This window comes from Ammodytes marinus, assembly GCF_949987685.1.
Source record: "Ammodytes marinus genome assembly, chromosome: 24".
Lineage (NCBI taxonomy): Eukaryota > Metazoa > Chordata > Actinopteri > Uranoscopiformes > Ammodytidae > Ammodytes > Ammodytes marinus.
In genome coordinates this window covers 11,661,327-11,679,334 of record NC_137228.1, presented here as the reverse complement: position 1 = coordinate 11,679,334, position 18,008 = coordinate 11,661,327, and the positions used below count along the sequence as shown (strand labels likewise).

Here is an 18,008-nt window from a genome sequence, read left to right as displayed (position 1 = left end):
ATTGTTAAGAAAGAAATCGAGGAGTCCAGGAAGGCTGGTTGAAGTTGTAGATCCATTAGTTTGAATGGTTCTTTATACACCAAAGTTATCTGTTATAGTTAAAGAGATTTGACTATTGGCAATACTATCTCATTAGTGCATTAGTGCATTAGAGTTAGATATTTGTCCTTTCTTTCTACAGGCAAATGGTGGAAATTGTAGCTTTAGATAATTGAAAACAGAGCTTTTGGAAAACACCCTTGACGATGGAGGTATTTAAAACTCAGTTTTGCCTTTGATCCCTAACCATTCAATCATCGACTTTCAGGGGGCATTCGTAACCATTTCCTCTCATGTTTCTGCCACTGTAGCATGATTACAGCCACTCTCAACACTTGTGTAGGGAGAAAAAATCAAAAGGCATTTTTTGTACTGTTTTTATCGAGAGCATTTACCAATTTCATCTTACTGTAGCTCAGAGTGTTATGGAGTGAGGAGGGGTGTGTAGAGGGAAGTCAGACAGAGCCAGAAGAGGGAGGAGACAAACCAGCCCCCTGTTTATCTGACAGCCTGTTACCACAGTCAAGTTAATGTGCCAACAGCTCTGTGCCTGCTTCATGGTTGACTGGCTCCCCCTCCTTCTCCCTATAGCCGGCTCTGCCTAAAGTTGTATAGGCACAAACTGTGTGTCTAGTGTTAGGAAAACATAAGAGCTTGGAAGGCTATAGCTAAGGGGGCATATCGGCGTGAGTGTAAGCCCAAAACATGGCTCTTCTCCTGGGCAGTGTTCACTCTACAGCAGCCTACCACGGTCTGGTCCACCGCAGGTTCAAGAGGAGGAGGAAGAGACGCTCTGAGCGCAAAGGTATTTAGTTAAACAAAAAACTGCTGCTAATGCGTGGAGGATTGTTTGGTTTGTCTGTTTGCCTTCTCGTCATTGTGAGGTTTAGATGAATGTCCGTGGGCTTCTGTGTGGACACAGAGCTCCTTTGCTTCGTTGTCCTGTACTTTATGTTAGTATACGCAGAATGGAAAAGTATGTAATTGAATTTTTCGTATTTTCCAAGTCTGGATAAGTATGGAAAAAAGAAGAGTATGGAAAATATTTGTGTTTCCATACTTTTGCCCCTACTCTAAAAAAATACAAATTAAAACAGGCTTACCAAATGCTATAGTAAACACTGGTTAGATGATGTTCCACTAAACTAAAGCTTGCTGGAATGGATGGTGTCTGGTTACCATGGAGACAACGGAAACCTTTTGCTGAAGCATAAATTGAAATCGTTGTGCAACTCGTTAATTTCTGCATTTCAAGCAACAGATATAGCCTAATAACAATAATAACAGCGAACCGTTTGTATTCAGATGCCAGATATGGACGAAAAAGAATCTGGGAAAGAATGGAATTTTGCAATGGAAAATGTGTAGGAACCCCATGAGATGACTTTGCTGTACATGTGAGCAATTCTAGAGTTTTTAGCTTTTTTACATATTTTTTAATTAAAGCTTTATAGTCATACATTTCATTGGCAAAATAGGTATTGTGACAAATTATACACGTTATCATTGACATTTCACAAGATTGAATATTTCTTATTGTTATGCTGGATGCTTGTGGCAAATTAATCAAAACACAATGTACTCAAGATCTTCAGATGGTATTTATGCTTCTAGAAGTAGCCTACATAACATTAAAACTAAGCTGCGAAAAGAATACAATTGAAATATTTTGTCAATTATTTCCCAAAAGCGTAACATGTCTGGATTATGTTGTCGCTAGGTAACTACGATTAAACATAAGATCTGACATTAAAGCAGAAGAGGAGGTCTTATTTTGAAAAGATTACAATGTATTACATTGATACAAGTCCTCCAACAGATTGTACATTCATTTGCAAAACGATATCTACATTCTTAAGTTTAATAATATGATAATTTATATTTGTTTCTGAATATGAACATAATGACAGACCCACCTAAATAAGGATTGTTTCAGTGTCAAGTGTAGAATCATTCCCAATAACAAGCTTTATTAAAAGGTATGCTGCTTCAGAAAAACTGTTCTTCAAACATCAAAATAATCATTGAAAGTTGTTCCAGGGTTTCACTGTTGAAATACCTGATGAAAATATTTTGGACTGACATATACAAATAGTGTTGTTTTCAATAATGTTCCTGCTGTTGGTGGTGAAGAAAATGTAGAAATTTATAATATTGATTTAATTTGGCATGTTATGTGCGTGTTAATTATTATTATTTTTTTTTTTAACAAGAAACATACTTCTTTGTGGAGGAATTAATACTCCTGTGAAAACACAGAGCTGTTTTTACTTTGGCCCCAGAAGTTGTTCACCATGCTCACATCATTCATATCATACGGTGCCAAACATTAGTCAATTAAATCAATTAAAGGTGCACTATGTAACTTTTGGAGTGTCAGTGAAGTAACCATTTTGTAAGGTATATTCTCATAACTGAATAAACATCCTCACAGGAAAATTGGATCCCTGGAACATTTTTTGAAGTTAGAAAGCTTCCTGAGAAGTTACTGTTTCACTGTTGTTGTTTACAGCAGCAGGGCCCACAGTTTATGTTACAAACACATTTGGGGCGCCCTTAGCTCAGTCGGTAGAGCGTCACCCCCCCCCCCCCCCCCGGGCCGGGCTGGGCCCAGCAGCAGACCCGGGTTCGATTCCCGCCCGCGGTCGTTCTCTGCATGTCACTCCCCTCTCTCCCCATTTCACCTCTGTCTCGCTGCACTACTGTATCAATAAAGCATAAAAATGCCCAAAAATATCTTTAAGAAGAAAAAAACAAACATATTCTAGTCCTACGTTTGGTTCCAGATGCCTCAAAATAATTTTGTTTTGATTTATGATGATAGAATTATTCAAGACAAAGAATTACACATAGATAGAGTATGTTTTGTAGACTAACTGCTAAAGCTCTGAAACCAAAGGCCCTCCCCCTTTAATTTGAAAATGTTTACTCCACCAATCAGTAAATGTCTGACATGTATTAAGCCCTTGTTGTAAGTATCCCTGATCGAACATGTGTTTGCTGTTGTTTAGCTTGTGCCTTGAGGTCATTTTGTGTTCCATTCTGCTTCGTGGCTCCTGTTTAATGATTGCAAACATCTGCTAATATTTTCACTGGCCGCAAAACTCAAGTGCCCTTTAATACTCACATTAATCCAAATTCCAGTTATTGCCACCAGAAGCCACAGTCGCAGGTGCAATGCAATTTTTCATATTTTTTTCATCCCGATATTCAATTTAAGCCCTAAGTGTTATTCATGGGGGAATGTGGTAAACACTATTAATGTGTGGAGGCATTGTACATACTTTGCATGCGGTGCAAGTAAGAAGCCCCATCATTTTCCGTGTCCCTGCTAAGCGGGGTGTTGTGAGATGAACTGAAGTGTGAGTTTTAATCTACTGGGAGCAAAAGTGAATTTCAGACACGAGATATATAAGCCGATGTGCTCCGTGAGGCGTGTATGCTGCTGCTAAGGGATGTGTCTGTCTGTTTGTATGTGTGTCTCTCTGTATGTGTGTCTGTCTGTCTGTGTGTCTGTGTGTCTGTCTGTTTGTATGTGTCTCTGTCTGTCTGTCTGTGTGTCTGTCTGTCTGTCTGTCTGTCTGTCTGTCTGTCTGTCTGTCTGTCTGTCTGTCTGTCTGTCTTTCGAGCCAACACCGCAACCGCAAATCTCTGTCGGTGCAAACAGACTGCTTTCTGTGATGTGGAGGAGTTGATACAGCCACCTTTCCCCTTACCCAAACCCCCCTACCCCCCTATCCTCCTACCCCTCTGCCTGAAGCTCTGCTGATAACTTTGAAAGGGTTGTGAGCTCCGCTGGGGGCCATGACACACTCCTTGTCCATCAAAAAGCCCAATCACACACACAGGTAGAGAAGGAGGCAAGCACCACAGCATCAGGCTTGTGTGTCAGTTTGACTAATATTGACTTTTAATTGAAGTGAGATTTATGGCAAGATCTATTGGTATTCCGTCAACTCATCCGCATTAATAGGATAAGCTGTAACACTTTTAAATATCATCCAGGTTTGCCCGAGTTCAATTCTCCACTCAGGCGTCGACAGGAAATATTCTAATATTATAGTCTATTTTGCTTCCATAACATGTCTTTCATACTGAAATAAATAAAAGGTCCAAAATGTACATTTAGGTGTTTACCTGACTAAACCTTGTTGTTATAATTCAATTAATCAACTGGAAAAGTTTCATGATGATATCAAGATGTTATGGGTCTCATAACTTAGAAACAATAGAAAAGCTGGACCCGTGGGGAAAAAGCAGAAAATGGCATGTTACTTAACGTTCTAACTGTCAAAGTATATCAAAAAGTGCGTGTATAGTAACTCCGAATCGTGCGGAGACATATAACCTGCTTGTTAGGCATCAGCAGACACCCTCGCCTGTCCATCAACTCCCTAGCCTGGCTAATCCTGAGAGCTGTGGGCTGTGAAATTCAACATCAGCCTCAGAGCTTCCCATCCCCGGGTTATACCGCGAGGCGAGGCAGTGATAGCCATCTGTTGTGCTTTGCGAGGCCAGTGATGTGGAGAGAATGGGGTGAGTGGGAGCGGGGAACCTGGGTTCTCTCACACTTCACACTGACCTCCTGAAACCTTCTGAAATATAAGGAATCAGGAAAATAATGAATGAGCTCAAGCTAAAGTCAAAACCTGTCAGTGCCTCCGATCACCTGGTCAGAGGGTTCCGTTACATGGTCACTGAAGCGACGGCCTCAATCTAGAAGTACAACATTTTAGATGTGTAACTGATGCTTATGCACTTGCAGAATTAGAATAATTTTAACTTTTCAATGTTTATGAAACAGTCAAATTTCAAAAATGTATCCTAAATTACCTTTGTTTAGGTATAAAGACTTGATCTCAATTTTGATCTTTGTAATGTTGAGACAAGCTACTGACGGCCAAGGTTACGCTTACAGTATGCTCCTTAAAGTACATTTATTCCTGTTATCTTTCACAAATAATGTTAAATATTTATTTTTTCATATGGTTACCCCATTATACTTTCAGTGAACGCGACCCTATAGCCCATAGAAGTCTCTCAACTAAAGAGAAACCCTAATCATTACGCCTCTGAACCTTTCTTCTCCATTTCCATTAACCAGAGTTGTGAAATTGCCACTGTAAGGATATGTACTCCCACAGGAAAACATTCTAGCGCCACTGGGTTCCTGTCCCGGTCCGCCACCACAAGCCTAGCTTTTCAAACCATGCAGTTGGCACCAATTTTCGGGGCCAGGAAGCTCCGTATATACAGTACCTGTGCTAGAGTTGAACGAAAACCAGTGTGTGTGCCAGGGGAGCACTGGGGTAGAGGGGGAATCAACTGGTAAAGTGGCACAAAATAGATAGCAGAGAGTGCTGAGGCTGACAGCAAATTATCTCACTGCAACATATAAGCATTCATAACTTCAGAAGTTTAAATAGGGTACCATAGCTCACTAGTGTTTTGGTACTGTCTTGCAGATAAACATAGTTAATTCATTCAAACGTGTATAAACGAGCACTCAAGCGTTTACAAAACTAACCCGGCATTCTTGTTAAATTACTGTGTCTTTGCACCTTGTGACTCAGTCGAGATAAGGTCAACATGAGCGAGTGGGACAGACAGTAGAAAAGATGCGACAAAAGACCAGCAAGGCTCAATCAGCGTTAACATGCGCTGAGGTAATTGGGTTTCTGTCAGCTCTTTAAAATGTCATGTGTATGAGAATCCCGTCTGTATTCATGCTAGGAGAAACAAACAGGATTTATTTTGAAAAATTACGTATTTGTGGACAAAAATACATTAAACTGAGTTTCCAATTTCCATTTTACAGAGTGTATTTGACATTGAACTGAATACATTTATTTTATAATTGTCTCCCACGTCCACTGGAAAGGTCTCTCTTTCGATCACTATCAAAGCGTATACTCTGTCTCCTCTGCAGTACAGAAGCAGAATTTTTTATTTATTTGTATTATTGTTTATAATAGGACGCTCTAACCACTACACCACGAGCGCCCCCATCACTGTATGGGGTTGAATGGTTTGCTGTCAGCAGCATAAATGCCTCTGGGAGGGGATGGCTGCATGGAAGCCCTTTGGGTTAAGTGAGTCGCATTAGCGTGTTGAATTGATACAGCATTGGCCCTGCCTGCGGCTACTACTGCCAGGGCCACACAGCAAATTAAAGCTGTCATAAAGATTTCACGGAGCCGCTGTGAAAATGTTAGAAAGACACCTGAAGTTTGCAAGTGCCCTTGGGAAGCAGTGAGGAAGGGATTGTTGACTTCTAGAATCTCACCACTAGTTGCTTGTGTTTTTAACTTTATTAGTTTGAATATTGTAAAGAAATTACGATATTTTCCTCATCTGATACAGACACAATTCCCTGCAGTGTTTCCAGGTGTGTCCTCTCATCCACCGCCTATCAGTGTCACTTCCCTGCAGCCTGCTGTCAGGGTCCAATTTCTGCACATCGCAAAATGTCATTTCACGGAGAGAAAATGGAGTAGCACAAGCATGCTGCCGGCAATGTTAAAGAAAGTTGTATTTATTTATTTGTTTGTTTGTTTGTTGTTGTCAGTCACATGTCCTTTCCGTCTGCATTAGGAAACTGAAATAGTTTCCTGGCAGCTGTTTGGAACTCACCTCAAGCAGGAACCAAAATCCATTTATCTCTGTCTAGAGGCTTGGTCGCTATAGTTACTGTCAGAAATCTCTGTTCTTGTTTTTGGGGTTTCCTTCAGGGTCTGCACATAGGCTAATAATGCCCCCATGTCGTGTTGTTGCACAGCCAACATCCCCTCTGTTTACATGTCCATTCACAGAGCCTAGGTTGTGTATTAACACCGGATCTTATTTCAGGGCACATACGGTACGGACAGGTAGCGGATTGTAAGGAGATATACACTGACTTTGACAAAAAATGATATTGACAACAAGCATTCTTCAGAATTGCTGACTCTGCCTTTAAATGAAGAAGGTTTTTGAAGAAGCATAATACTATTTTCCAACCCTCAAAAGTGTTTCTCTCTCTGTCACAAGCCTTCTGCCTGATAGCTGCATTTGCTGACATTTTGAGTTAATTTTCTTCTTCCATTATCTTGAGGAAGGCAACCAAAGCCCTGTTTTGCTTCTAACCGTCTGACACAGTAGAGCCAGAGAAGTCAGATAACATTGTCATTTGTAATGTGTTGAGCCTCACAGCTGAGTGGCAGCGGGGCACGGAGGCCGTAATCTACCAACAAGTAGCAAGCCTCTCCTGTCAATCCCATTGGCTTTTCATTTGCTCTAATTAAGGTCTTCTCACTTGTAGCCGAGTGCAGCCAACAATGTCAACCAATAACTTCTATAAATGGATTTTCCTACAGAGCCATAAACACAACCCAGAAATCACAGCAATGTTAAAGGAAATAGTCTGGACTCTGAAGACGTGTTGCAGACACAAGCATTGAAAAAGTTTATTTGACAATGTTACATTAATGGGTTAAGTTTACCAACTTGAACTGGCTATTCTTTTATTATGTAAAGCACTTCGTTTTAGTCTACCTTTTTTGTGTATGAAAAGTGCTATATACAGTATATAAAGTTGGATTTTTAATATTTACTAAATCTCAGTCTGTGTAAACAGTTGTTTAATGTAATGTTTGTCTATGAAAATTACCATAATGACAGTGAGTGATTCTGCCTAGTTGTATCCATTGTTTTTGGAAGTGGATTTTTATGTTGGGTTTTTTATGGCAATATGAAATAATTTTGGAAAGGAGCTCTGAACCAACCCTGCTGCCACCATCTCTTTAAAAGCACAACACTGATCACATCCTGACTTTGTTTATTCACAGCACTCTGAGTGGCAGTTCCCTGATTAGAGCGCTGTAGTATTCGCTCCGTGTTTGTTATCAGTTTGTGAGACGGGAGAATAAGCTACGTGATGAGTTGTGACTTACGTTCAAAAGAGGTGTTGAGAAAACAGGGGTTAGTCCCAACAGGGAAATGTCAATGTTAGATTTGTTGCAACACAATTTCTCAAAGGTTTGCAAATAAGTCCGCACCAGTTGCTACAATGCCAACATGCAACATGTAAGTACTTCTTAGTCGTTTGCATAGAGCCAAATATCAAGAAAGCGAGTGACCTCTCATGAGATCTGGTTAAAAATGTCTCCTAGCTGATAATTGTCACATATTATGCTCATTTTCAAATTTCAAATGGTTCAAATTTGTCATTTTTGTTTCTACTAGAAACTCTTTTCATGGTGTACTGTTCAAAGAACTCTTTATATTTCTCACAGTGCCATTGCTAAATCTCCTCAGTTCAGCCTCTGTCTGAAACGCTCCGTTTTAGAGCCTGTCTCTTTCAAGAAGCCCAGTCGGCTCTGATTGGCGCTGAATATGACTATTGTGTTAAGTGTACTGCATAACCATTTGCTATAAATGGCTCGATGGAAGTGTAACAGGCTGAACTTTGTCAACTTTGTGTGTTTTTTCCCTCCAGGTCGGGTTGGAGCTCGGCTACTTCGAAGCCAACAGAGGCTGCTCACCATCGCAGGGCACCAAGTGGAAACCATGAGTGAGTCATAAGCATTCAGACATTTTGGAATGATAGTGGATCCTTAGTTGTGTCCAGATTCTGTATAAATGCATGCATATAGGTTATGGAAATTTGTAACATTTAACTTAAGTAACTCTGGTGTACCATTGTTTTCCTGTCTGACTATCCTTGAAAAATGTACCATCCAACTCCTTTTGGCTGGCTCATGCAGGTGGCAGGGTAAGAGCTTAATACCTGGGGTCCAGATATATCAGCTGTGATATTTCAGACCATTTAGATGGCAGATTCTGAGCTTGGCCCCTTTGCTCTCAACAAGAAAGCTCCTTAAAGTCCCAACAGAGCCACCTCCAGATGTGTAACCTCAGTCTATCTCAGCCCTAACACCAACTGACCCATGATAAGCCTCAATCGGAATTTATGGAAAAGATGGATGCACAGTAGAAAGGTTTTCTAAGTGATGTAAACATATAGGGCAGAGCGAATATATGAACACCAAGAACATACCTTTATTTGAAATATTCTTGTGGCTACAGTATGTTCTGGTTTCTAAAATCTGATAGTTTATTCTCAGGTGAAGGAAGCTGGGTTAGTGTCAGTTTTGCACCAGATTGTTACCTTCATACTGATGCTTTGACCCAACGCTAACTGATGAGGCCACTTTAAACACTTTTAATTATGTCGAGACAGCAGTAATCCGGTCTCTGTTCTGTGTAAACCAAAACTAAAACCAGTGGGGAGAACATGTGGATTAGGTTTGACCATGATGGAAATGATCAAGGTTATTCAAGGGCTGTTTGCTAAGATTACAAACATGAAATCAAATATCAAATGCCAGGGTAACATATTTCATACTGACATTACTATCGGACAGTTTAGACCCTTGCTGTTGTACGTGCCTAATCCAGTCACTTTTACTGCAATTTATTATATAGAATTTTTCTCTGAATATTTTAGCTCACTGAGCCTTAGCACAGGCTGTTCCAGTGGAGTAACAATGACAATATGTTCCCTCTTCCCCAACAGGCTTAGAATCACTCCTCCTCTCGTATTGCTCAGGGCTTTATCAGCTAAACTGTGATTTTCATGTTTGAGCTTCGTCCCTTCTGTGCATATACTTGTTATTTACTTTGTCTATGACTGGCTGTGACTGAATGCCAGACTCAACTCTGTCTATGCACAACTAATTAACTATCAATATTGTATACTGTACTCTGTAGTGTCAGAAATAGGCATTCATATTAATATTGGATAAGGGTGGTGTTGGATCATTCTGGTATTAAACCAACTTGGAACCAGATTAAAAAAAAAAAAAAGATATCAGAAGTGTTCCCTACAGTCGGCACACTTATGTCAGATTAATTCTGCAGGCTTACTGCACATGATAACACAAACTGTAGTGCCTGAACTGTGGTTGATTTTTAATTTATTATTTTTATACCCACACTTATTGTAATGCACAATAGCTGATTCTCTGAAGAGGCCATATTGTATCAATCTAATACAATATCATTTATCTGGTATTTTTTCACAAGGCTTAATTGAAATAATTATTTCTGGAATATTTTTTACACCCATCTTTCCCCACGACCTCTCTAAACCTGCATTCTATAGGATTGTCTTCTGTCCTGAGCACCGAAAGGAGTAACCTATCGAGCTTTTGCTGGAGGATGTTATAAATGAAAATTTATATTAAGTTCCATCGGCTTTGTTAACAGGACCTGGTGATATGTGTTCCCTAAACACAAATGAATGTCCAAAGAAAAGGAAATATAAGAAAATAAATGTTGAAAGAGCAATTTGCATATCTTGTAATTTTCTAAGCCTCTCTCATGAACAACTAGCTGCAATAATTATTAGATGTTATGCTAATTTCATGCTTTTCCTTTTATTAGCTAAATGTATTTGAGTTGTATTTGTATTTTTCCTAGCACTGTACACAGATTGGTCCTCGTTATGTGTTACATTTTTGTCATAAATTGATGAAAGTTCAGAAAACACTTTTACCAATAAAAAATTATATATTTTACTGACATTATATTTTTATAATCTAACCATAAGTACTGAAGGAACACAAATTACCTGTCAGGTTGCAAAGAGAGGTAAAGGAATCTTTAAATTTTGCATTTACAAGATCCTGCAACGAAGGCATTGTAAGTTACTCTTTCTGGGCACCGCAGGTTCGTGCAGCACAGATGTTAAAGAAAATCGGAACTTGGACAACCTCTTCTCCAAAGGGGGGGTGGCGGCTGAGGCTGCTCAGCTCTCCAATGGGAGCGCTGGGGGGGGGAGGAAGCGCCCCTTAGAGGAGGGCAATAATGGGCACACACATTCCAAGTACAAGCCCAAGAAGCGTAAGAAAGTCCCAGGGCCCATTCTGCCTAAAAATGCATTAATGCAGCTGAATGAGATCAAGCCGGGGCTGCTATACAAACTGCTCTCTCAGACGGGGCCGGTCCACGCGCCCGTCTTTGTGATGACGGTGGAGGTAAACGGGCAGCTGTTCGAGGGTTCTGGTTCCACCAAGAAGAAGGCCAAGCTGAACGCAGCGGAGAAGGCCCTGCGCTCCTTCGTCCAGTTCCCCAACGCCTCTGAGGCGCACATGGCCATGGGCCGGACTCTGTCTGTCCACACAGACTTCACCTCCGACCAGGCCGACTTCCCAGACATGCTCTTTAATGCCTTTGAGACAGCCACTCATGGAGACGACCCATTTTACCTTGCACCTAACAGTAACGGTTCCTTCAGCTCATTGGGCCTAGAGTACCCACTGCTGCCCTCCCCTGTGCCCAGTCTGGTCCAGGCCCCCTTACCTCCACCCCCCTCCATCTTCACCTCCCCGTCCAGTGGAAAGAATCCCGTCATGATCCTCAACGAGCTGCGGCCTGGCCTCAAGTACGACTTTGTGTCAGAGAGCGGAGAGAGCCACGCCAAGAACTTTGTCATGTCTGTGATGGTCGATGCTCAGAAGTTCCAGGGTTCAGGGAGGAACAAGAAGCTGGCCAAGGCGCGCGCTGCCCAGGCCGCCCTGTCTGGTCTGTTTAACATGCAGCTGGACCAGGCTCCATCCAGCCAACCCATCCCCAGAGAAGGACTACAACTGCACCTGCCACAGGTAGGAGGCATGGAGGAATGACCTTTGAAAGGCCTCATTATTTTGTTGCCTACTTACTGTTTTGGTCTTTGTCTTGTTTTAAGATATGATCTCTGTCCATACAAACATTGGGGGTATTTTCTTGGGACACTTTTTATTTTTCAAAAAGAAGTCCTAGTCCTATAAAATGACATCTTGTGATTAACACAAAAAAACTAAGTGATACATTACAAAATTAGCATTTCAAGAGAACAGAATGATAATTGTCACTAATCAAGATTATTTTTATTTTTTTTAAATTGATAGCCTTTAGTCTTACAGAGGCACTAGCCTATTTGATGTCACGACCAAACTGACAAAGTCTGATTGAAGATGGAGACAAGTTCAATACACTGGGAATCTATTTACACATAAACTAATCCCTCCCTGTAATCCCTGCACGCCGATAACAAAGGCGCTATCTTAATTAGCATCACCCTCTGAGTGCTATTCAAACAGCCCTGTTCATTATAGCAGCCTTTCCAAATCACACTAGCTTTTCTTCCGCAGCAGTCAGTGAAGCAAAAGGATTTGACTGATTTAAGCTCCTAAGATCCGTGGCTGTCATTCATACCAGTGCAGCATTCCTAATAGAAATACAGTATTCAATATTAGTTTCAGTTGCAGATAAGAAGAGATTTCACTTTGATCATTCATATTGCATTAAAATCAGATGATGAGTCTTTTTTAGTTTTGTTCAAATAGTTCTACCATTTGGATTCTTAAAGGTGTACTATGTAACTTTGGGTGTGTCAGAGAAGTGAACATTTTATATTCTTCTAACAGAATAAACAAACTTACCTCACAGGAATATTGGTTCCCTAGAATACTATTTGGACTTAAAAGTTACCATTTCACTGTTGTTATTTACAGCAGCAGGGCGCACAGTCTTGTTAACAAATGTATTTAAGTCTTACGTTTGGTTCCAGGTTCCTCAAAATAATTTTGTTTTGATTCATGGTAATATAATTTAGTCAATACTAAGATTTACAACAAGTAGTGTAATTATATTTTTTTATCCAAACTACATGCTCTGTTGATCTAAACAAATCCCCCTACTCTGAATCTGCATAGTGCACCTTTAATGATTTTTCCTTTGTCATGTTTACATATTGTGTTCCTGTTGCCGCCTCAGGTCCTGGCAGACGCCGTCTCTCATCTGGTCGTCGACAAGTTCAGCGAACTGACGGAAAACTTCTCGTCTCCACACGCCCGGCGGAAAGTATTGGCCGGTGTCGTCATGACAACAGGTAATTTTGATTAATTATTGTCAAAACAATTGATTTGGAAATCGTTCAACCCTCATATCATCTAAGAAGCTCTAGGGATCAGTATTTGAGGCTGCAGCACTGAATATCATAAGGAATGGATACTCAAGTGATAAAAGATATGTGAACTGTGCTTCTACTGCTTTGGGAGATGGTAAGATTTGAGCATGAGTTAGGTGACTATACTGTAGCTTACATGATTGTTAAGGTGGATTAAGTGATTCTGGAGAACGCTTGTTGTCAAAATCACTTTTTGTCAAAATCAGTGAATATCTCCTCACAATCTGCTACCTGTACGTTTTCTTTTGATTTTGTTTTTCGGGAACAATTTGACAGCAAGTGTTTCTCATTACTACATCATTTCTTGTACAGGTACAGACGTGAAGGAGGCCGAGGTCATCTGCGTTTCCACGGGAACAAAGTGTATTAATGGTGAATACATGAGTGACAGAGGTCTAGCCCTCAATGACTGCCATGCGGAGATAGTGGCCCGTCGCTCTCTCATCAGATACCTGTACTCACAACTGGAACACTTCCTCAGGTGAGTCCCACACACACGCACAGAGATCATGGTTGTGTTCGCTGTCTGCTGTCCTTTACTCTCTCGCTTAAGCATGCATCCTCCTGTGTGCTTACTGTTTATTTACACCAAAAGTTTGCACCTAAATGCACCTTCCAGCACCTGTTTCTTCATTAATATGGATCGCCAGTGTGACTTGAGACTCCCAAAGTATGAGAAAAAACAACCTCAGTCAGATTTATCTCCCCCTTATTTTGTCATAAGTGGAGAAGCCATGCCCCTCAATCCACACCCCATATCCCCCTGAATATAACTAGCAGTTAAATTCAAACCAGCAGTTGGTTTCAGGGCCAAATATAAAGGATTTTTTGGACACTGCACCATAAAAAACCAAAGTCAAAAATTTTAACCTGAAAATCATCATAAACTTTCTGTAGCCTTCCGTAGCTGTTTATTATAACATCAGTTGATTTGACATTGATGTGTGTTTCCCTAGTAACCATGAGGAGGAGCAGCAGAAGTCCATCTTCACCAGGTGTAACAACAGACAAGGTTTCAGACTCAGAGAAAACGTTCAGTTCCACCTGTACATCAGCACCTCGCCCTGCGGAGACGCTCGCATCTTCTCGCCCCACGAAGCTGGAATGGAGGGTGAGCGGAGAATACATCTTCCACACATAGACTGTATAGGTTCCGCACGGCTTTGTTTTTTTAATTTAAATTAAGGCGAGACACTACAGGTTGAATAGGGTCATTAGTATAAAATGTTTGGGTCAGAGTATAGAAAATAAACTAATGTTGAGATAATGTCTGTTAAAGATTGGAGAAACATACAGACGCATACAGAAAAAAACAATGTTTTTGGCCGCAGTGTCTAGCCTTAAACAGACATTATTTTTGGGGAATTTAAATGTAAAGTTGACTTGATGAATGTGTTCTCTGCTGTGTCAGATCAGGGAGACAGACATCCCAACAGAAAGGCCCGTGGTCAGCTGCGCACTAAGATAGAGTCTGGAGAAGGAACCATCCCGGTTCGCTCCAGTAACACCATCCAGACCTGGGACGGGGTGCTACAGGGGGAGAGGCTGCTCACCATGTCCTGCAGTGACAAGATCGCCAGGTCTGTGTTGATTATTAAAATACATGTTTATGAGTTATAGAAGGACAAATCCATTGTTAAAAGGGTCAGACGACACACAACACATTTTATTCAATATGTTCATAGTGCTGTGGTGACGCTGCACTGTATGAACATATTTGCTACATGACCAAACCTACAGACAGTTGATCTGCAGACAACATGGGTTGGGATCAAACAAAGCATTGCTCATCAATAAACAGTAATTCGGTCACAGTATTTATCCATCTATATATATTCAGAGGGTGATAGATAGATAGATAGATAGATAGATAGATAGATAGATAGATAGATAGATAGATAGATAGATAGATAGATAGATAGATAGATAGATAGATAGATAGATAGATAGATAGATAGATAGATAGATAGATAGATAGAGAAGCCTATTCCATACATCTGGTGACAGTCTGCATGATTATTTATTGTATGTACATGTGTCTTCTGTCCTCCTATAGGTGGAATGTGGTTGGCTTCCAGGGCTCTCTCATGAGCTACTTCACGGAGCCCATGTACTTCTCCAGCATCATCCTGGGCAGCCTGTACCACGCAGACCACCTCTCCAGAGCCATGTACCAGAGGATCACTGAGATCCAGGACCTGCCCCAGTGCTTCAGCCTCAACAAGCCCACACTCAGCGGTGAGACCCAAAACATGCTAAAAAGGCATTTCTAAGACCTGTACATAGTATTTTTTGATTCATAAAATGAAACAATACTGTACCCAAAATCTTTACAATTTTTGGACACCAATAATTTGTAGAAATGAAATTAAGAATTTAACTTTGGCTTGATCTGACATCTAGATTTTAGTTTCTAAAAAGATAATTAGCCAGATATTTCCAAATTTTCTTATTTTTTCACTCATTTCAACAAATACATTTTGAATTAAAAATGGATTTAGCTTTCCATTCTCCTGTATTAACCCTGATGTCATGTTTGCAGGCATCAGTAACGCTGAGGCGCGTCAGCCCGGCAAAGCCCCGAACTTCAGTGTGAACTGGACGGTGGGAGACCCCGGCCTGGAGGTGATAAACGCCACCACAGGGAAGGATGACCTGGGTCGGCCGTCTAGACTCTGTAAACACACTCTGTACAGCCGCTGGTTGCGTCTGCACTGCAAGGTAACACACTGCTCACACACACGCTCATCAGTTTATTAGTTATTAGTGAGGTACCTCAGTTTCAGCATTGATAGGTGGAGGATGATTAATAGCTAATACATTTCGTTAACGAACAAAGCAAATACTTCAAAAGTGGAGGACATAAATCAGATCAAGAAACTAAATATATCAACACAAATCTTTCCTGTTATTTTACTAAAGACAAGAAGCTACGAGGAACTTTTAAATATTTCTGTAACAGTCTAATTTTTCCACTGATGATCATGAATTACATGTAACAGCAAACGAGACCATCAGGGCAAAGAATGCTATTTTTATATTGTGTTTCTTAATGCCTTAGTCATGGGTACGCTCATCCAGGAACAACAGCTGGGATCATAAAAACAAAAAATCTTTTAACTTGTGTCTCTGTCCCTTAGCTTTCGAACACCCTGCGGATCAGAACCCTTCGGCCCAGCAGTTACCATGACAGCAAGCAGGCAGCAGTGGAGTACCACCGGTCCAAGCAGGCGCTCTTCAAAGCCTTCCACAAAGCTGGGCTGGGGGCCTGGGTCAAGAAACCTATAGAGCAAGACCAGTTTGCACTCACCAGCTGAGCTAGTGCTAGTAGCTAGTCTTTAACAGAAGACTGTACAGACTGTACTGTACACTCTCTACTATCTGAAACAGTGTCAGTGGTGGAACGATTGTCATGCACTGGACCGTGTGTGTTAGTGGGATGAATGAATGAATCCAGATGTCAGAATCCGCAAACTGAAAACTCCTCCTTCATTTTTATAGCCTCGTGCTACTCTCCTCCTCTCAGCCAGCACTATACATTCAAAGAAAAATATGATTATTCAGTCAGTTATGCAACTTTATACAGAATGTTTAAAAAACAATAAAAAAAAAGATTTGGGGAATGGACAGTTGTGAATAGCATTGTTAGGTAAAATGGGACTTGTTTATATGAGAATGTTGATATATTCATTATGCATGTGTGATTATACCAAATTGATAGGAAGTCTTCGGTAAAAGGTTTGTTAAATATTGTGTTATTGTGATAACTGGAGAATTTCCTCTTGCAGTTTGTAAAACTGTTGTATCAGCTCTGTCGCAGTTCTTTGACTTAAAACTTAAGGCCACGAGGACGTTTGAATAGAAGAATTCACTCACTCACATGTCTAAAAAGACACTAGAAGACTAGTCATACACAGCTCCACCTCCATCACAGATAGGTTTACTCTAGTGTATTATTGTCTGTATAAACCTATGGTATAAACAGTTGAATGGGCCCACATGATGTGGTGGCCTTGCCTGCACTGCTCGAAATTTCTTCTATACTGTAACTGAATATCAGTTCTCACTGTAAAATGATCACATAGATATTTAGGGACGGTAGAAAGCCTGTGTGTCATAAGCATGCACACAACCTAAAACATCTCTCCCACTATCAGCCCTGTTGCACTAGATCAGGGGAACAATTGTTATGCAATGAGTGTGTGAATCTATCTTACATTGTCTGTATGCACAGCAAACCCAGAACCTGCCAGTGTAGTCGTTATAACCGCCAGAAAAAGCTCAACAAAGATGATGTCAGCATCTGTCAAACAGTGAATTTTTTTTTATTTTGTGTATTTTTTCATGCATTCAATTGTTCCTTTTTATTACTGTAATCTGCCTCTACAAACCTTGAATCTCAAACTGGTCAAATTGTTTGTGATTATGATGTGCAAAGTGCGGTTTTATATGTCTTTCAAACCAAAACAAGACAAAATCCCAAACCACATGTTTCATCCTCTATATAGCAAATGTACATTTTGTAACTTTCAGTTCTTTTTTTGCTCTGAAATTCCTATGGATGTAAACCTCCAGCCTCAAACACACACACACACACACACACACACACACACACACACACACACACACACACACACACACACACACACACACACACACACACACACACACACACACACACACACACACAAACACACAAACACACAAGGCACATTTTAACTGATTTACTTTTGGTTGTAGATTGCGCTCTTGTCTTAATATGTTTTTATTGTGTATGCTATTTATTCCTGGAAATATTTCTTGACTGAGCATGTGCAACCGTCTTCCTGTCTCATGCCAGTCTCTGTGTCACCACATGGACATGCACTTTTTAAAAAGGGAAAACGATTTCTTTCTTTCCCCATTGACTTTGAGGTAAAGCAAATGTGAATGGATGGTAGAAGGCAGCCCACTGTTAGTCTAAGTGAGCCTCCACAAT

The 18,008-nt window shown here is 40.6% G+C and overlaps 1 protein-coding gene across 1 annotated transcript; it reads left to right on the top strand.

The window, feature by feature from the left end:
• Nucleotides 1–744: 744 nt before the first annotated feature.
• On the top strand, nt 745–16,347 carry LOC307269894 (double-stranded RNA-specific editase 1-like; the record flags this gene model as incomplete). The annotated part of the gene is made up of 10 exons (XM_080052976.1): nt 745–844; nt 8,516–8,590; nt 10,639–11,684; nt 12,838–12,952; nt 13,343–13,511; nt 13,987–14,141; nt 14,442–14,610; nt 15,087–15,268; nt 15,573–15,751; nt 16,171–16,347. 10 exons carry the CDS (start codon nt 745–747, stop codon nt 16,345–16,347), a joined length of 2,367 nt encoding a protein of 788 aa, XP_079909102.1.
• Nucleotides 16,348–18,008: the final 1,661 nt, after the last annotated feature.